At 39.7% G+C, this 21,771-nt stretch overlaps 1 protein-coding gene across 6 annotated transcripts in view; it reads right to left on the bottom strand.

Moving 5' to 3' along the window:
- GSAP (gamma-secretase activating protein) overlaps positions 1-4,168 on the bottom strand; it is a 96,112-nt gene extending 91,944 nt beyond the window's left edge. For all 6 annotated transcript variants that reach the window (XM_053926754.2, XM_053926755.2, XM_053926756.2 and 3 more), the window contains exon 1: positions 3,973-4,168. In XM_053926754.2, the coding sequence (XP_053782729.1) occupies positions 3,973-4,081 (109 nt within the window). In that variant the 5' untranslated portion in view covers positions 4,082-4,168. The remainder of the gene's footprint in view (positions 1-3,972) is intronic.
- Between the last annotated feature and the right edge of the window lie 17,603 nt (positions 4,169-21,771).

The following is a 21,771-nucleotide window of genomic DNA, read 5'->3' as shown; positions in this document are numbered from 1 at the left end:
AAAGGGCGAAAAGGCAAGAATAGGGTGATTAGTTAAGAAGCAATAAACAGGAGAAAAGAAGGCTAGGAAAGCAGGGAAAGGAAAAGGAAAGGAAGGACAGTGTTGACAGTACAGGGAAACGATGATTAAGAAGCCAGAAAAAGAGACCCAACTAATTTTTGCTCAGATTCCTGACCCACAGAACCTGGAAGATAATGTGTTGTTTTAAGCCTCTAAAAAAGAAGAAGAAGAAAATAAACTCGATGTGTGCTAGAAGTGGCTTTGCTGTCAATGGGAAGTGGCAAGGCTCTCTGGTTAGTAATATTAAAACAATTAGCTACTAATATGGAAAAACAATAAAACTGGATCCCTATATCATATCACACACAAAAATAAATTTCAATATCGATTAAAACAAAACGTGAAGAGCAAAGCTATAAAGCTTTTAGAAGTTAACATAAAAATGTCTTCGTGACTTCTGAATAAGGGAGGATTTTGTTAAAAGATCCCACAAAAGCATAAACCATAACGGAAAAGATTCATAAATTAGACAACATTAAGACTGTTTACAAAAGGCATCATCACAAACTAAATAATAAAAATAAAAAAGTTATATAGTGAGAGAAAATATTTGCAATATACATGATGAATAAAGGACTAGAATCCAGAATACATAAAGAACCCTTAAAACTCAATATGCTAAATAAAACACAATAGAAAAATGGACAAAGGATGACAGACATCTCATGGAAGGAGAAAGTCAAATTGCCAATAAATATACAGAGATACTCTACCTCGGGCCACAATGAAATACCATTTAGACCCAACAGTTTGACAAAAAAGTTTAAATCTGGAAATATAAAGAGCTGTGAGGATACAGGGTACAAAAACATTTCTATACTATAAATGGGGGTATTAATACATTAACTACTTTGGAAAACAATTTGGCACCGCCCAGGAAAAATAAAGATACGTATAGCCTCTCACTCCGCAACTCCACTCTTAGACATCCATCCTGGAGAAACTTGTGCTGCATTGGGCAACAGAGACAAGGTTAGAAAAAGCACTAACTGCATATCCCAGAAACCTCCCAAATGTCACCAAACAGAAAAAGGGTAAATAAATGTGGGTTACCTAAGAAGCACCCTGAGACAGTTTAGCATCTAGGATATTCATTGGGGAGTGCTTAGTAGGGTGGGATTAAAACCTGCAGGAGGACGGAAAGGCATGCAAGACTAAGCAGAGCGAGAAGTCAAACTGCAATGCAAGCTCAGTAGCTTTAGGTGGCCTCAGGGTCCCCGGTCTGAGAAGCTCTGGAACTGAAATGGATTGTCACAGTTGTCCCACGTTGAGTCAAAATGGCTGGCATTTATACTGCATCTCACACCTTAATTAGAAGTAGGCCACACCTAAAAGGCCAGACGGGCCAAACAATCCCTGAAAGGCCCAACTGCTGAAGACTACCTGCTGACCACACTCACAGCACCTGGGACAAGTCCTTCCATGAAAGGAGGATCAAAGCAGTTTATTCCCTGTGCACCATATTGCTGTATATTTGCACAATGGAATACTACATAGCAGTGAAAACTAATGACCTAAAGCTACAACAGTCAACATGGATAAATCTCACAATATTGGGGGGGGGAAGCAAAAAGAATATATATAGTATGTTTTCATTCATTTAAAATTCACAAGCAAGCAAAATGAAATTATATATTCCTTGACTCCTGGTTAAGACTCAATTTCCATGGTTAGCCCTTGCTATTTTGCCAGGAATATGTCATACTTCACAAGTACTACTTAGCACTACTATGAAATCTTCACTTGTATTTGTTGATATAAAAATATTAAGGCTTCAAATTTAGATAGCAAGCGTGCAGACAGGAGACATTACAATTTACGTTTGAAAAGCTGAGACTTTGAAAGGAAAATAATTTGCACAGGTATATCTGTACTAGAAATAAAATAGAATCCCAGACTCCCCTGCCAGAGCTACAAATTATAGCAGAAGAGGAATTAACTTGAGGTGAGGGTTTTTGTTTTGTTTTTGGTGGTTTTTTTTTTTTTTTGAGCTACCGCCCACAGGTGATTATCAGTAGTATCTATTTCTTTTTGCCAAGGTGCTCTGCAAGAGTAAAATACTACATATATATTGATTACAGCACACTTCTTTTAAAAAACTTTTTAACATCTGGGAAACCAGAGTTCCCCTTCTTTAAAGTTTTAATATACAGATTAAAAATCTAGTATTTCTGGTAAGCTTACTTTCTGAGGACCCAAGAGGACCTGCTGTCCAGTGGAATGTCAATGCACACGTTTATATTTCTTTACAGATAAGTGAAAGAGACAAGGAAGCCAAAATCTAATTGGCTCCCACACAGATTTTCAATCACCACACACATTACTGAAACGTAAGACTGTGGCATTTCACACTTCATCTAACTTCTCATTTGCAGACAACTGCCGTTTCGCTATATAAGGCGGATGTTCAGAGAAAAGACCACTTTAGGGTGGAGCTGCCAAATGTATTTTAAAAGTTACACCTTCAAAAACTCTTTAGCTATTCAGGAGACTTTTTAAAATTTCCCCCCCAAACAAGAAGTTTTTCTAATAACAACACTGGTCATTAATCAAACTCACTAGTCAAACACAAGCTTTGAGCTACAAAAACACGACTTGTTATTTGGAACTAACAACTAACACAGGAAAGTGTAAAGGTACGAGGTTGGGATAGAAAACTTTCACTAGAATTAAAGGAAAAGGAGTTGTAAATTTGACAAAAATTCCAAAAATAAATGTTCTCCAGTGTCTGCAGTGTGTAAGGAAAAGCAGGAGAAAAAAGAAAGGCAGGCACGCTGTGGGGGGTGAGTTACTGTGCACAAGGTGGGATCCAAGGGGTCTCACTGCTTTGAAGCTGGATAGAAGCCCTGAAGATGCACCATGGTTTACAGCGCACTTCTTAAAAAAAAAACAAAAAACAAAAAAAAAAAAACGGACACGAAATCACAGAGTTCCCCTTCTTTAAAGTTTTGATTGATCCTCGCTGGGAAGGTTCAAAAGTCCCTCATCAAAAGTCAAAGGATTTTTTGTGAACAAAGCCTCAACTGCCAGGAATGTATTCCCCTTCCCCCGGAGGAACTGGGGCAGGAAGCCTGAGCATCTGTCAGACTGTCTCGGGCCACCCTCGCGGGCGTCGCGGGCGGCGAGCTGCGGGTGGGGGGCTCGGAGCTTCTGGTAACCCCGCAGCCGGCTGGCAGTGCGCGCCTCTCGGCCCCCTCGCGCTTCACACCCAAGCGGCGCGTTCCTAAATCACGGGCACTGTTCACGCGGATGCAGAAACACGTCGCACGTATGTGGAGACAAACTGCAACTGTTAAATATTTATATCATTTTCTGGGTGGCCACGATTCTTTTCTCATAAACCAAGAACCTCCAGGGCCCCCCAGTCCTGTCGGAGCTCCTGTGAGGACCGTGAACCTTCCTCCTCCGGCAGGTGACACGCGAGTGACGCTTGAGGAACGACCCTGTGCGCCGCAGCCCTGCGCCGGGGGAGCGGAGTCCGGGAGCCGCCCCTCCCGCTCTCCCAGGTGAGAAGATGCTGAGGGTGCCCAGTACCCCCCCGGCCTTTCTGCTAAAGGTGAACCACTGTGGCCACCAAGCGAGCCAGCGGCTGGAGGACTCGCTGGAAGAAGAAGTGCAGCCAGCCGCGACCTTGCCCAGGGGCTGCCCCACCTACCTCCACCCGGCGGCCGGGGTGAGGGTGGCACAGCCCGGACTCCGGAGGGAAGCGCACGCCCTCGGCTCTCACCTGCGCAGGTGGGCCGGGGCCACAGGTGCCGGTCGCCGCGAACAGCTCCCCTAGCACCGGCGTCGGGTCTGTGCCCACCACCGCGGCCCAGCCTGGGAGCCCCCCGGCTGAATGGCCCAGCCTCGCCGCCCCGCCGGCCCCCCACCCCCGCGGCGGTCCGCCACCCGGACCCGCGCCGCCAGCACCTGCGCAGCCGCCCGGGGCCCCAGCGCCCGTCGACGCCGCCCGCTGCGCCCGCAGCCAGGGGAGCGCGTCCTTCCGGAGATCGAAGTCGGCGACCATATGGAGAGCCATCCCCCCGGATTGGGCCACCGGGCGGCACCGGGCCCCGAGCCGCTGGCATTCCCGGCCCGGTGTCCGCCACCCAGCCCCTCTCCCCCTGCTCCCGCCCCCTCCTTCCTCTCCCCGCCTCCCCGCGCCGGCCGCTTTCGGTTCTGCGCGTCCCGGCTGGAGACACCCCGAGCACCGCCTCCTCCCGGCCCGCGCCGAGCACCGGAGCCGCGAGCGGGCACGCTGGCCTTGGGGCAAAAGGGACCGAGACGCTGGGAACTGGGTCACCCAGGCCCCGAACCCTCAACGTGCACCCTCTGCTCGAGGGACAGAAAGGGCGGGAGGATTGGGGTTTTTTTAAGGGCTCTGGAGATGTGGCGACACCAGTGGTTTCCAAACTATATTGCCCCCATTATATGTGGTCGGTAGGCATTTTTTCTTTTTTTTTTTCTTTATTTCTTTTTAAAAATCCCCAAGTGAGTCTACTGTGTAGTAAAGTTTGGAACCCACTTGGCTAGAGGTATTAGTAGCTGGATCTCCTGAGAAGGTTCACGTTCATCGCAGGAGCAGAAATGGGCATTATTCGGGGCCTAATAAACCCAGTTTCGGCGTGGTGATGTTTTATCAGTAGTGTTTAGGTAGTAAGTAGCAAGAGAGCGAGTGGAGAAGATGCTTCTGTTTTAAGAGAGTCACTGGAAAGGGTTAATAAGGTTAACACAGACGGTCACTGTCTGTTTATGGGTACCCACCATTGGCTTCAGTGAGGCAGAATTGTTTAGGAGTCCCTCTGTGGTTAGCCTTTTAAAAGGTGCTCTCATTCTTCTGGGAGCACCTGCCTTCTTGGGCACCTCCTCCTCCCGGTGGCTACAAATATATTTCAGCTTTCTTTTCATTCCTGCCCTCAGCAGCGTAAGTTTAGTGGTTGCCTTTGGCACTGCCAGCTCCCATCCCTCCTGAACATCAACACCAGGTTATTATTTGCCCTAAAATAGAGTTGTCCTCAGTTCTTGAGTAACAGCTGACCGCCCAGGAATTAAGTGCCTACACTTTATTAGACCCTTTCAGCCTTTCACCTGGAACTTCAGCTCCAGGCCAAGCTGACTTCCAGAACCCCTTTGATTCTACTCTCCTTCCTCTGAAAAAAATCCCCAGGCCCACAGCTACCTTCCCAGCGCTGAACTCCTAGAGAGGTATTGCTAGTGCACCTCATTTGACAATCATATGCTGCCTTGAGACATAAAAATTGAACCTCGAGTCTTGGCACACCTCTCTGCCCTTTTGCCTCCTACCAGGGGCTAACAGAGTACCTTGAAGGTGCTCAATAGTTATTGAAGAGTGAGTAAATGCAGTAATAGATGAAAAAATGCTATGTCTCCTGTTTCTCGAAGCTGGGGCCTGAAAACTACTTGCATTGCAGTCATCCGGGAAGCTGTCATACAATGCAGGCTCCTGGGCTCTAGTCTAGACTTGGGGTAGGCACAAAAACGTGCATGTTAGCCAGAGCCTCGGGTGATTCTTAGGCTTGCTATCGTTTGAAAACTGTTATAAATAAAGGTAAAAGGAAACTCTTGATTTTGCCCTAGAGATGTGTTTCTCCAATTGATGTAGTGGATGATTTTAGGTGGAATTCCATTAGTTACCACCATATTCATTGGAAAATCCTCCCACCTGTGAAGTGCATAAGGCTTTAACAGAAGTGCTAATGAGGCTGCTAATGTTGCTAGTGCATAAAAGGAAGGCCACTGAAGTCATAGGGAACTGCTATAAGAATGTTTCATAGTAAATGAAGCTTGTTGCCTTTGTCATATGGAAATGTCTTCACTTGCCTGTTTTATAAGTTCAGTAAATTTCTGTTTTTTTCACAGTTAACCTCTATTTTTGTCAAGAAAGATTGATTTTATAGTCCTCATCAAGCAGTGATTTATATAAAATTCTCTTCAAAATAAATTTAAGCAAAAAAGAACATAGAGAGGATGATAAATAATAACCCAAATAGCAGGGATATGTGGTCGGTCAAAACCATGAAGGAAGTATATGAATGACAAGTTGCAGATCATTTGCTGTGGAAAAAGATTGGTACAAGGTGACTTACTAGTTAAATTTGCAAAGTGTTAATAGAAGAAGAATGATAGATTATCCTTCAACTCTAGAGAGGACAGAACTGGAGACTGTCATATCTTCTTTATCTAAAAACCTGCTTCATTGATGGATGTGTTAACTTTTTTTTTTAAAAGATCTTATTTATTTAGAGGACAAGGGAGGAAGAAAGAGAGGAGAAATATCGATGTGTGAGAGATACTTCAATCTGTTGCCTCTCACAAGCCCCCAACCGGGGACCTGGCCTGCAATTCAGGCATGTGTCCCGACTGGGAATCAAGCCTGCGACTCTTTGGTTCACAGACTGCCACTCAGTCCACTGAGCCACCAGCCAGGGCTAGTGGATGTGTGAACTTGATTGTGGTAATCACTTCCCAATTTATATCAAACCATCGCATTGTACACTTTATATACGTACAATTGTATTTGTCAATTTTACCTCAATAAAGTTGGGGGCGGGGAAAGAAAAGAAACCTGCCTCATGGAATCATTAAGCACTGGAACTGGCTTTTGGATAGAGTAGAAGTAGTTTTGCTTGTTAGAGATTTTAAGAATACACCATTATGTTCATTAAAATAGCATAGAATTGGAGACTTAAATATCTTATAGTCAAGGATTTTATTTTATAGATGAAAACACTGAGACTCAAAAAGGTGAAATGAATGTCTGGCCTAAAGTAGCAAAACTAGTTACCCACAAAGTTGGGAACAGAACGCAAGTCTCCTGCTACAGGTGTTTGTGTTGATTATGTCTGGTGAATTGAATTAGATGATTCTTAAATTACCTTACAGTGTGAGCATATCTAGTTATCCAAATACCATACCGTACCTGACGTGGAATTCTGGGACAATAGTAAGAAATCACACAGCTTGGTTTATTCACTGCACATTAGGTTCTTTGTAATTTTATCTTGAAATTTAGAGTTGAAGGAAGGAAATGTGGGTTTAGTGAACCATTTATAAGTGAAAATAATTTCTTTAACAGAGATGTTAAATGAAAAGTTCTACTCCACACTCCTAACCAAGAAAGAGCTCCTGGAGGTGGTAAACTATACAACTTGATTTTGAAGGAGTTAGGAAGTGCCTTATGCCTATTTAACAAATCTAATTCAAAAGTCTAAAACTGCAAGTTTTCTAAGGAAAGAACTAAAGATACTAGGTTTCACATTTACATTCAGTAGAACAATAAATGTGCTAACAGAACATATTTTTAAAATTGTATTTTTCACTTACAGTTTATATTCATATTATTTTGTCTCATTAGTCTCAGGTGTACAGCATAATGATTAGACACTCATATACTTTACAAAGCAAACCCCAAATAAGTCTAATGCCCACCTAACAACATTCATAGTTATTAGAATGTTATTGACTATATTCCCTATGCTCTACTTTAGATCTCTCTGACTATTTGGTAGCTACCAATTTGTGCTTCTTAATCCCGTATCCTTTTTCATCCAGTCCCCCACCTTCCCTCCCCTCCCCTCTCTCAAGCATTAGCTTGTTTGCTGTATCTATGAGTCTGTTTTATTCTTTGGATCTCATACATAAGTGAAATCAAATATTTGTCTTTCTCTGACTGACCTATTTCACTTAGCATAATACCCTTTAGGTTAATCTATGTTGTTACAAATCCTGAGATTACATTCTTTTTATGACCAAGTAATTTTCCACTTTATATATGTACCATAACTTTCTTATCCACTAGTCCATTGATGGGCACTTGGGCTGCTTCCATATCTTCACTATTGTAAATAAAGCTGCAATGGCATAGGGTTACTTATGTTCTTTTGAATTAGTATTTCAGGTTTCTTTGGATATATTTACGCAGAAGTGGGATTGCTGGGTCATAAGGCAGTTTCATGTTCAATTTTTTCAGGAAACTTCATACTGTTTTCCACAGTGGCTGCACCAATCTGCATTCCCACCAACAGTGCACAAGGGCTCCCTATTCTTCACATCCTTGCCAACACTTGTTGTTTGTTGATTTATTAATGATAGCCATTCTGACAGGTGTGAGGTGATGCCTCATTATAGTTTTAATTTGCATTTCCCTGATAATTAGTGATGTTGCGTAGCTTTTCATATGTCTACTAGTCATTTGTATGTCCTCTTTGGAGAAGTGTCTATTCAGGTCCTTTGCCCATTTTATAATTGGATTGTTTGTTTTTTGAAGATTGAGTAGTATGAGTTCTTTATAAATTTTGGATATTAACCCCTTATCAGAAGTCTTATTGGGGAATATCCTCCCCTAATCAGTAGGTTGTCTCTTCATTTTGTTGATGTTTTCCTTTGCTGTACAAAAACCTTTTAGTTTGATACAGCTACATTTGTTGATTTTTTACTTTGTTTCCCTTTTCCAAGGAGATATATCAGAAAAAATATTGCTACAAGAAATGTCTGAGATTTTACAACCTATGTTTTCTTCTAGGAGTTTTATAGTTTGAAGTCTAACATCTAAGTCTTTAGTCCATTTTCAGTTTATTCTTATGTATGCTGTAGGAAGGCCAGTTTTGTCTTTTTTCATGTATCTGTCCAATTTTCCCAACACCATTTACTGAATGACCAGCTTTACCCCATTGTGTGTTCTTGCCTCATTTGGCCATATGGTCAAATACTAATTGACCATAAAGGTGTGGGCTTATTTCTGGGCACTCTATGCTGTCCCATTGATCTATATGTCTGTTTTCATGCCGGTACCAGACTGTTTTGATTACTGAAGTCTTTTAGCATAGTTTGCTATTGGGTAGTATAATACCTCCAAATTTGTTCTTCTTTCTCAAGATTGCTGTTGCTATTCAGAGTCTTTTGTGGTTCCATATAAACTTTTGGATTATTTGTTCCTTTTCTGTGAAATACAACATTGGTATCTTGGTAGGAATTGCACTGACTCTGTAGATTGCTTTGGGTAGTATGGATATTTTAATGATGTCAATTCTTCTATACATGAGCACAATATACTATTTCATTTATTCATATCTTCTTCAGTTTATTTCTCCAATGTCTTATAATTTTCTGAGTACAGGTCTTTTACATTCCTGGTTAAATTTATTCTAGATGTTTTTATGGAATTGTAAATGGGATTTTTTTTAATCTCACTCAAGGATATGTTTTTTTCATTGATTTTAGAGAAAGAGAAAGGGAGAGAGAAAGAAACATCAGTCAGTTGCCTCCTGTACGCACCCCAACCAGGGATTGAACTCACAACCTAGGTATGTACCCTGTCCAGGGATCAAACACTCAACCTTTTGGTGTAAGGGACAACATTCCAACCAATTGAGCCACCTGGTCAGGGCAATAAATGGTACTGTTTTCTTAGTTTCCCTTTGGTATAGTTCATTACTGGCGTGTAAAAATGCAACAGATTTCTGAATATTTATTTTGTATCCTGCCACTTTACTGAATTCACTCATCGGTTCTAGCAGTGATTTTCTGGACTCTGTTCGGTTCTCTTTATATAGTATCATGTCGTCTACAAGTAAGGACAGCTTTACTCCTTCCTTTCCAATTTGAATGCCTTTTATTTCTTCTCGTCTGATTGCTGTGGCTAGGACTTCCAGTACGATGTTGAGTAAGAGTGGTAAAAGTGGATATCTCTGTCTTGTTCCTGGTTTTAAGGAAATGCTTTTAGTTTTTCCCTATTGAGTATGATATTAGCAAATCCATATATGGACTTGCCATATATGGCTTTTTTTATATTGAGGTATGTTCCCTCTATTCCCACTTTGCTGAGAATTTCTAACATAAGTGGATGCTGGATCTTGTTGAATGCCTTTTCTGCATCTATTGATATGATCATATGATTTTTATCCTTCACTTTACTAATGTGGTGCGTCACATTAATTGATTTGAGGATATCAAGAAAACTTGCATCTCAGGAATAAATCCCATTTGATCATGGTGTGTGATCTTTTTCACATATTGCTGAATTCAGTTTACTAATGTTTTGTTGAGGATGTTTGCATCTATGTTTATCAAATATATTGGCCTATACTTTTCTTTGTAGTGACTTTATCTGGTTTGGGAATCAGAATAATGCTGACCTCTAAAATGAGTTTGAGTCTTCCACCCTCTTAAATTTTTTGAAATAGATTGAGAAGGATAGGTGTTAGTTCTTCTTTGCATGTTGGTAAAATTCACCTGTGAAGCCATCCAGTCCAGGAGTTTTGTTCCTTGGGAGTTTCTTTATTACTGCATTGATTTGATGGTTGTGATTAGTCTGCTCAGATTTTCTCTCTTCTTGATTCAGTCTTTGAGATTTTATGTTTCTAGGAATTTATCCATTTCTTCCAGGTTGTCCAACTTTTTGGCACATAATTATTTGAAGTACTTTCTTAGGATCTTTTGTATTTCTGTCATGTCAGTTGTTACTTCTCCTCTTTCATTTCTATATTTAATTATTTGGGTCCTCTCTCTTTTTTTCTTGATGAGTTTTATTAAAGGCTTATCCATCTTGTTTATCTTTTCAAAGAACCAGCTCTTGGTTTCATAGATGTTTTGTATTGTTTTATAGACTCTCATTTATTTATGCTCTGATCTTTATTATTCCCTTTCATCTACTTAATTTGGACTTTGTGGCTCTTTGTTTAATACCTTTAAATGTAAGGTTAAATTGTTTATTTGCAATTTTTCTTGTTTCTTGAAGTACACCCAGAATGCTATGAATTTTCCTCTTAGTACTGCTTTCGCTGTGTCCCATAGATTTGGGATCATTGTGTTTTTATTTTATTTGTCTCAAGGTATCTTTTGATTTCTTCCTTTATCTCATTGTTAACCCATTCATTGTTTAGCTGCATACTATTTAGCCTCTATGTATTTGTGTGTTTTTCAGTGTTCCTTTTGTAATTGATTTCTAGCTTCATACCGTTGTGGTCAGAGAAGATGCTTGATATTATTTAAATCTTCTTAAATGTATTGAGACTTGTTTTGTGTCCTAACATGTGATCTATCCTAGAAAATATTCCATATGCACTTGAAAAGAATGTATATTCTGCTGCTTTGGGTTGAAATGCTCTGACAATATCATTTAAACCCACCTGATCTAATGTGTCACTTAAGGCTATTGTTTCCATGTTGATTTTTCTGTCTGGAACATCTATGCATTAATGTGAATGGAGTATTAAAGTTCCCTACTATGTATTATTGTCAATCTCTTCATTTGTACCCATCAATATTTGCTTTATATATTTAGGGAATCCTCTCTTGGGTGCATTAAGTGTTTACAAAGTTTATATGGTCTTGTTGGATTGATCTTTATATCATCATGTAATTTTCTTCTTTGTCCCATTATAGCCTTTGTTTTAAAGTCTATTTTGTTTGATATAGGTACTGCTACCCCAGATTTTTTTCATTTCCATTTGCATGAAATATCTTTTTTCATCCCTTTGTTTGCAGTCTGTGTGTGTCTTTGATCTTCAGTGGGTCTCTTATGGACAGCATATACATATGAGTCTTGTTTTCTTATCCATTCAGTTACCCTATATCTTTTGATTGGAGCATTTAATCCATTTACATTTAAAGATAATAAAACAACATTTTCATTAATAGACTTACGTGTGTTGAAATTAAGTAGAAGTAAATCAACTAAACACCAAACCTTGAATTTTGGCGGCTAATCCTTTGAAAGGAAAGCTGAAAAATTTTTCATGAAAATTAATAGAGGTTGCCAAAAAACCCTTTAGAATCTAATGGTACATTGGTAAGATTCCTCTGCACTTCCAGGAAATTATTATTTATTTAAATGTTGCTGAAGTACTTACAATCAGGTGGCTTCCTATGTAGATGTTAAGAATGCTGCTTCCCTATAATAACCTATTTTCAGTAGAAACATTTAATATGTTTTTAAGTAAATAAATACCTAATGTGGTGACCATTATGACTCCCCCAAATCCATTTGCCCTCAAATGGTAACATTTCCTCTTGTCAGTGATTGATTTAGGAATGGGCATGTGCATCAGTCAGGGTTAGGTTCACCAGAAGTTAATGAAAAACCCAAATTAACATTGAATTAAGCACACAAGGTTTTATTTTCTCACATTTGTGGAGGTAGACAGTACATTGCTTATAAAGGCAGATCCCTGAAGTCATCAGGGAACCAGTCTTCTCTCAGTTTTTTTATTCCATTAGCTCTTTGAGTATATCCTTGTCCTCATGGCCGAAGATGACTGTGAAAGCTTCAGCTATCATGTTTGCATTCCAGAAATCATATCAAAAGAGAAAAATAACAGAGAATTCTGCCTTCCTTTTAAGTATACTTCCTGGAAGCTCTACATAATATTTTTACTTAGATTTCATTGACTAGAACTTACAGTGTGGTCAAATATAGATGCAAGAGAAGCAAGGAAATATAGGCTTTTAGTTGGCTAGCCGTATGCCCAGATAAAAATCAATATAACACTCCTACAGAAAGTAGGGAGAAAGGATATTCAGAAGCAACTAGAGGTCTCTGTCATGGCATGAAACCCAATTCCAGACAACAGATTCCAATGAACCTGTCCTATGGAGTCTGTGGGAAAGATTTCTCTATTTCTCATAAAGGAGACATGAGAAAGGAAGGTCCTTTCGGCCTCTGTATGTTTCAAGACTTGGTTTTTCTTCCTGGAACTTCACCAGTCTTGCTACCAGTATGAAGATGGAATCAACAGATGGAGCTGGGCAGAGTCCAGAGAACTGCAGAGAAAGGAAGCCCAGCCTGCCATTCTTGCCACCAGCCATACCTCTGGCCTTTTTGATATCAGAGATAACAAACTTCCCTATTGTTTAAACAAGAATGAGTCACAATTTTATTTTACTTGCAGCCAATGGTCTCAATTTTACAGGGCTATCACTTCCAAATTTTGGTAACTTCCACCAAAGAGTGATTGATTATAATAGTTTTTTTTTTTCCATTACATTTTACACTCAGTATTACTCAGTATTAGTTTCACTTGTATAGCAAAGTGGTTAAAAATCATGTCATTTGTTCTATATTTCTTTAATGTTCTTATTAACATAAACTAAAATAATGTCAAGGGAGTAGGCTTGAGGGTGGGGGAAGCCCAGATAAGGAAAAAGAGTTAGTTCCTGAGCCCCGATAACTGGGTCACAGCACACCTGAAACTCATTCTGTTAGCGCACTTTTCAATTACATGAGCCAATACATGTCCTTTATGACGTAAGCCAGTTTGAATTGGATTTTCAGTTACTTCTGCTAAAAGCATCCCATGTCCAGGATCCTCAAACTGTAATGAGCATGCAAATTACCTGAGGATTTTGTTAAACTGAATAGATTTTTATTCTGCAGGCAGGGTCTACATTCTCACAAGTTCCTAAATGATGCTTATGTTGCTAGTTCATGGATGATGCTTTAAACAGCAAAGTTCTGATACTTAATACAGGGACCTTTCTACCTGTGCATTGCTACCTTTCATCTCAGAGAGGGCCACATGGAGATAGGCTTGGATGGGCTAGCCTAGTAGAGATAGCCAGGGCGAAAGGTCTAGGTCCAGAGAGAAGTCTACAATGGGGGTGAGTACTGATTCCATAAGTGAGAACCAGCCCATGGGCTCCAAGTTCTAAAAGCAGACCACAGAAAAATAGGAGTAGAAGGGAGGAGATGTTAGAAAAAAGGAAAAGGCTCTTACCCCAGAACTTCTAGAAAGCAGAGTCTGGGCAAAGATTAAAGTAATGATACTTTTAGGAGAGATGCAAACACAATGCGAGAAAAGAGGTGAAGCAAGGCAGTGTATCAGAATCTCAATTTTAACAAGATCCCTGGATGATTCATGTGCACAATGAAGTTTAAGAAGCACTGTTCTAGCTACCATGTGTTATAAATAGAGTTTCTTTCTTTCTTTTCTTTGTGACTGAATTACTGACTTTCAAACCCATGTTGATTTGGTGCAGAGCAGAGAGACTCCACTCCTAGATGCAAGAGGCAAGGAGGGTAGGAGTACAAGAGTCCTTCAAATTATACCTACTCTGTGTACATCACAACACAGTGATCTGAACAAAATAAATGGGTATCCTAAATCAAGATCTTCTTCATATATGTTCAAACTTTTCAGTGTTTTACTTCACGTGACTCCAGTAACAGTATTAGAGATCTATACAATAGGAGATGAAAAGGTGTGGCCTTTCTAGGGAATTTTTAAAAATCTACAAGCTGTTCAGGGTAGATAATCCATATATCCCTAAATCACCATTTCCAAGTTCTGTTATGGTAGGATGTTTTTGCAGTTATTTCTTAGTATTTTTAAATTCTGTTCTAAAAATGAAAATGAAGCTTACTGACATCCTACACATTTTCTTCATCTAAGAAAGGAATTTAATTTAGATATGTTTAAAAATAGAAGATATAGTCCTAATCCTTACCAGTAACACATGGAAGTCCAAACACTATCTCAACTGTTAACAATAGTTATATCTGGGAAATGTAACTATATGAAGTTTTTTATTAAACCTTAGGTAGATGTTAATATTTTTTAATTTTAAAAACTAGCTTTATTTTTTTTTTAATTTGCCTTCACTCTAATAGCAGTAATAAAATTATTGTTCAAGCTTTAAGGAACCCTCTGCCTAACCATTTGTGCCAATTTTTGTTGTCTGTAGTTGCAGAGATGTCTGAATGCCAAGGGACATAATATATTGTTATTATATGTTTTTCTTAGAGATTTGACACTGTTTAGCATTGATTGATAGAATAACTGTTTAAGTCAACTTACTTATCATTTATGTTAGTAGGAGAGCATGCTCCCTGCAATTTATTGAAAAGATGACTGAAATAGATCTTCTAAGGAAATTTTCTAAAGAATAATAGCCCTATGATTTGGAGGGAGATAAAGGATTGCCATTTAACAAGATGGTGTAGACAATAGTTTAAATCCATTCTAAAGGAATTATGCCTGAATGCTTCGCCAAGTTCCTTTTAAAGTTTAGCTAATGAATGAGTATTATTAACTGTGTGGAATTACTGTATCTCAAATAGGAACAACAATGGAATGTAAAAAGTATGAAAAGATCATCCAAAACTATATAATCATGTGAAAGATGGGTTATCATCTGTAATACATGGATTTTGATATTACTTGTCATAGACAGGGGACTAAATGTTATATTCTATCTCAGAAAACCTCCATTTCTTTTTTTTATTGTTGTTCAGTTACAGTTATCCCAACTTTTTCCCCCCATTGCTCTCCCCTACCCCATCCCCCCCTCTCCCACAGTCAATCCCCCCCATTTTCTATGCTCTTGAGTCCTCTATTCATATTCTTTGACTTTCTCCTTCTCCTTCTTTCCCACATTATCCCCTCCTCCTCCCCTCTGGTCACTGTCAGTTTATTCTTTATTTCCATGTCTTTTGTTCTATTTTGCTCATTTGTTTGTTTTGTTGATTAGGTTCCACTTATAGGTGAGTTCATATGGTATTTGTCTTTCACTGTCTGGCTTATTTCACTTAGCATAATTGTCTCCAGTTCCATCCATGATGTTGGGAAGGGTAGGAGCTCCTTCTTTCTTTCTGCTGCATAGTATTCCATCATGTAAATGTACCACAGTTTTTGATCCACTCATTTATAATGGGCACTTGGGCTATTTCCAGCACTTGGTTATTGTAAATAACACTGCTATGAACATTGGGGTGCATAGGTTCTTTTGAATTAGTGTTTCAGGATTCTTAGTGTATAATTCCAGCAGTGGAATCACTGGATCAAAAGGTAGTTCCATCTTTAGTTTTCTGAGGAAATCCCATACTGTTTTCCAGAGGCTGCCCCAGTTTGCATTCCCACCAACAGTGCACTAGGGATCCCTTTTCTCCGCAACCTTGCCAGCACTTGTCGTTTGTTGATTTGTTTAATCATGGCCATTCTGACTGGTGTGAAGTGGTAACTCATTGTGGTTTTAATTTGCATTTCTCTGAAGGGTAGTGATGTTGAGCATTTTTTCATGGGTCTATGGGCCATCTTTATGTCCTCCTTGAAGAAGTGTCTGTCTATTCAAGTGTTTTGCCTATTTTTTAATTCGATTGTTTGTCTTCCTGGTGTGGAATCATATGAGTTCTTTATGTGTTTTGCAGATCAAACCCTTGTCCGAGGTATCATTGGCAATTTTGTTTTCCCATACAATTGGTTCCCTTTTCATTTTCTTGATGTAGAAAACAATCCATTCCTAAATGGCTTTTTAGATTCTACTTTTCTTATTTAAATTGTATCATTTTATGAGAAACTTAATATGCTTACTTGTGACTTATTTAAACATAAATTTGCCCTTCCCCCTTTCTTCTTTTCCTTCCTCCTTTTCATACCTATTCCCTTCCCCCTACATTGTCTTTCCCCTCTGTTTCTAAACAATTCCATCCTAACCAGGTGGGGCAAATAAAGGTAAGCATCTGTACAGATGAGATTGAGGGCAGAGAGTTGGCCAAAATTTGGATGTCAGAGCCCAAGCAGTGCAAAGGGGTGTTCAAGGGGGAGAGGAGTATCACCCAGTGTGAAGTGTCAGAGACCAATCAGAGCAACAGGGACATCCATGTGGGTACGAACGTGGAGGTGGTTGTCCAGCATGGAGTATCAGATTTCAAGTGAATTGGGGAGGGCGTGTGCACCAGGTGGGAATGGCAATTGAGATGGGAGGTTGGCTACTTACATAGGGGTTGGTCAGTTAAGTAAATGTGTTAAGAATAACATGAGCTGTGTTTCTCACTGGCAGGCAAGGGTGTCACAAGAAAAGAAAAAAAAAACTAAAACTCTGTAGTGTTAGATTGAAATTGGAGGTATTGGTGTAAATTTAAAGTTTTCATTAGAAAGATAGATGATAATAGATATCAATGTAGATGGTAAAGTAAATGTGTGTATGTGTGTATGCATATACGTATGCACCGGTGTCCACCGAAAGTCTGGGAGCAGCGACATCCCCAATATCAATTAACACACTTGGAACAAGGAAACAAGATGAGCCTGGAACATGTCATAGTGCCGGAAAGCAAGAATAGGACCTGCATGCTGGGGATATGTGAGAAGGACATAGGAGCCAGTTTGAAGGGGCTCCCAACTGGCCAAATCTGGGACAATTTGCCATCAAAATAAACGATGATAATAAAGGATTATAAACTGTTAAAATATAAATTTAAGCATATTGAAATTTAGAGAGTTTATTTGAACAAGATCTATTCAAATCAGGCAGCACCAAACAGGAAATAATTAGAAGTGCTCCACTTTTATAGAAAAAAGATGAAAACAAAGTAAGGGAACTTTACTTTGATTAATTGGCTTAACACCTGATTGGCTATTTGTGATTGGTTGTCCTTAGTTTTTAATTTCATAATCTTGAGGTATTTGTAACAAGGTACAGAGCATGGGTCCCCTGGTAATAGGGGAACACCCCAACAATCCTGCCTACAGGAAGGATTAGGGGGCAGGGAAGAGTGGAAGGTGCATTTTATGACACATTGCATAACAAAGGCAAGTTAATAGTCATGTCTAGCCTTCCTCAAGGAAAGATCTCGGAAGCTGCAGAATTGTGTACATGACTGTAAGAATGTGCCGTGAGTCACGACATTGCTGGGAGAGGGGGGCGGGGGAAAGCGGGCGGGCGGAGGCCCACCCCAGATGCCTGTGAGTCACTGGGCACTCTTGCTCTAACCAAAGGTGGCAGCTGAAAGAGGGTCAAAGACAGTGGGGAACTGACAAAAATGGCAGACAATAATGCACCATAGGAAGAGCACATAGGAAGGTCACATAGGAAGGTCACATAAGAAGATCTGAGCTGAGCATTTAAATTAGGGCAGGCTGAAGGTCAGGAGGGAGATACCCATGAGATCAGGGGAGGTCTGCAGAGAAGTCAGCCACAAGGTCTGTCTGCCTGGAGAAGACGGTAACAGAGCTGAGGGAGCTGGGAAGACCCCCCCAGCCAGGCCAAGCACAAACACGTAGGAGGTGCTTGGAGCTGAACTGTAACCAAAAATGCTGAGTGGCAGACTTATGCTTCTCTGAAAAACATACAGAGAAGTAGCTCTCTTCATACGAGGACTTTTGGTATGGGACTTTAAAGCTTGGTGTGAGCGCTCTCTCCCTCTGGGTTTTTGGCATTTGGATATTCTGGGCTCCTGGACCTGCTCCCTGAACTCGTGGACCCAGGGGCACACTAGGGACTTAGACCCCGCATGGGTGAGAGCCCACTCCTGAAGACAGGGTCCCATGCAGGGATGTGTGCCTCCCCGGGCTTCGGCCTCTGAGATGCTGTAATCCAATGTAACATGGCACATGGTTTCCTGAACTGCTTGCTACACGGAGGCTGAAAACAATGCACACCAGATCCTAAAAAAGAAAGGTGCTGCAAAAGAACGGTGACTCTGAAACACAAAAATGCACATTCCAGAAAGGATGAAAATCTGTTTGTGTGACCAGCTAATGGACAGATAAAAATATGGGGAACTTCTAGGCATGGTTTTGGCTTGCAGCCTTTTGTGAAGCAAGGGCAGTGCTGGTTCTGTGGGAGAGGAGGGCTCTGAGCAGGAGTGCTCTCAGCGCCCCCAAGGCTGGAACCCTTGTGATAGAAACCTGTTTCCGTCAGCACTAACGGCTGAGTCATGTAAATTGAAAGCGTCAAGTGGCCAAGCCCCGGGTTACACAGTCATGTTTAGATTTTTGGCTTGCTTAGTAAGCTGCCCAGGCATTACGGCCATCTCAGCCTGATGGCCTTTTTGTTTAATTAATTTAACAAACCTATTAAATAAAACAGAAAACCATATGAATACATATATAGAAAGTCTGATACAGAACAGGATGTCTAGATAGTTTCTAAGTGCTTCCCCATGAAATACTTATTAAGCCTGGTATATACCACCTAAATCAGGGGATCGAAGTGAATGTCACCAGTAAGGGGACCAATGGAAATTATAGGATAAAATCACTTCCAAAATGATAACCTTAACATAAATATGAGGAAGGATCAGACAAAATCAGTTAAAGGATATTGTACAAAATGACTGCATTGTTATCTTTGAAAGTATCGAGGTTATAAAAGCCACTGAATGCCTGGGAAACTGTTCCAGACTGAAGGAGACTAAAGAAGCATGACAGACATATGCTGCATGTGATCATGACCTGGATAATTTTGCTATAAAACTTATTATTGGGCCAACGGAATGAACTGGAATGGGTCTGAAGATTAGCTGGTGGTGATGTCTCAAGGTTAAGATCCTGATTTTGATTGTTGTGCTGTGGTTATATAGGAGAATGTTCTTGTTTATAAAAAATACATACTGAAGTATTGGGGGGTATGGGACATCAGATGAGCAATTAGTCTCAAATGGTTAAGAAAAAAAGTTATTTGCATAGTACTCCCAACTTTTCTGTAAGTCTGTGATTGTTTCAAGATGAAAATATTTCTAAAAACATGATTGTTATCAGAATGATTGGTGTTTCAGAAGCCTCATAAAGTTTTTTCCCAATAAAAAGAACTATCATCTCCTATCCTGCTAACAATGAACTTTACTTAGTGGCATGGGTGACTTTGATTTATAACACTGAATTATCAGGCTCGGCTGGCACGGCTCAATTGGTTGGAGTGTCATCCTGTACACCAAAAGGTTGGGGGTTCAATTTCTGGTCAGGCACATACCTAGAGTGTGGGTTCAATCCCCAGTTGGGGTGCCTATGGGAGGCAACGAAATGATGTTTCTCTCTTTTTTCCTTCCTCTCTCTCTAAAACCAATAAACATATTTTTTAATTTTTCAAAATAAATAAAATACTGAATTATTGGAAGATGCAAGGGCTTTAAATTAGATTGCATTTTTCTCTTATACTGCAAACTCATAAAGTTTCTAAACTTATTAACCTTGTGCTCTGTGATGTAAATCTCCAAAACTGGCTGGAAATAAAAGGAGAAACATGATAGAAAATTATATTTTCACCTCTTAAGTGACTATCTTTTTTCCTTAACAGGAATCTTCTATTAACTGGCCTTAGAGGGGGGAAAAATTACTCACACATTTTTTCAGAACTATCGCATGACTTTACTTCATAGGAAAATTGATGGTGAAAAATAATATCCATCACATAAATATTTTCATTAAAAATTCACACACATTGATTTTATAAAATTTTTTGTAAATTTCATAAACAGCACTTAGCCATTTCAAAAGAAAACCTATAACAGATATTTGTGTGTGTGGCAGATTTTTAATGTCCAACTGCTATGTGTTCTGTACATAGATGCTTTTCTTTCTTTCACATTTCTAAACACAATGGAAGCCACGAGAGAGAATATCTGAAGCAATTCATTAAAATGTTGGCAACCAGGCCCTCAGCTCTCATTCCCTGAAAGCTGCCTTTGCTGAAGCTGATGGCTCTCCCAGCAGTTCCCTCCACAGAAGACCTATTGTCACTGCCTCTGGAGGGGCAATTCCTGGAGGGACATTTCAGCCAATCTAGGGTCTTGAATAAACAAAAACTATGCAAATAAATTACCATCTCGAAAGCACCGGGTTACTGTGCTGTTTTGAATACTCCTGGGAAAACACATTGGATTAAAATGAATATTTTGTTGTATGATGTAATGTTCCAATTCAGGGGATTTGGGTGTCCCTCTGGCAAGTGTCAGTTGCAGGAGGGAGGGAAATAACAGGCTGCCCTTCAGCTGTTGAATCAGAGGAACCTCTTTTCTTGGACAAGATTTTACATTTAAAATGTGTTGTAGGTGATGTAAAATGAAAGATGTTCCTCCTTGCTAAGAACATTGCACGTCCTGCCTTTTCCACCTGTTTTTGATTCTGAATTTCTTTCAGCTGCTCTCTCTTCCACTTGGCTTTGGTAATTAGGGCTGGGAATTTCCTGATTCCTGTGTTCCATGGTAGCCTTCCCCGCCCCCCTCAGTTTCCTCCCAGTGGCCCTATCTCTTTGGTGCCTTTGTTCTCACATAAAATAGTCCCTGCAAGCATTGATCGAAGTCCTGTGAATACACACTGACTCATTAGCTACTTGAGATCTTCTTCGTTAAGTAGCTTCTTTTTAAATTTCCGTGGTGGTTTATTTTTTTTATCTTACCATGAATCACAATATACAAAGGGAACATGATTTGACGTGAGGTATTAAAACAAAAAACAAACCCATATCATAGAAAATTTTTTTGAGAAAGATTTTACTGTGCCAAAAAAAAATAGCAAGCCTCTGAACCTTTCTCTGTGTGCATTCTAATAATGTAGACTACTTCAGAGAGATAGAAACCAGTCCAGCACATCCAAAAACGATCTAAGAGCACAAAATGGTCAAAGAGATGTAAAATACATCAGAGGGAGTATAGTAAATAATATTGTAATAACAATGTATGGTGCCAGGTTGGTACTAAATTTACGAGGGGAAATTTCTTTGTAAGTTCTGTAAATGTCTAACTACAATACTGTACACTTGTAACTAATATATTGAATGTCAACTGTAACTAAAAAAATTTAAAAAAAAACAAAAGAGGATCTAAGCAGTTAATCAGCAAGATAGCTATTTATCAGTCCTCTTAAAACCCATTGAAATAATTTAATTTGTGGAAGAATTGAGATTTGTAAGTGATTTAAAAAAGAATTTATTGACATCCCTTATGTTCATTTAATTTTTTGAAGTATTTAATTGAAGCCTTCCTCACTCTCAAAA

The sequence above is a fragment of the Desmodus rotundus genome, chromosome 6 (genome assembly GCF_022682495.2).
Source record: "Desmodus rotundus isolate HL8 chromosome 6, HLdesRot8A.1, whole genome shotgun sequence".
In the NCBI taxonomy this organism is placed as follows: Eukaryota; Metazoa; Chordata; class Mammalia; order Chiroptera; family Phyllostomidae; genus Desmodus; species Desmodus rotundus.
Note: the sequence above shows the minus strand (reverse complement) of the source record. Positions and strands in the feature narration are given on the sequence as shown.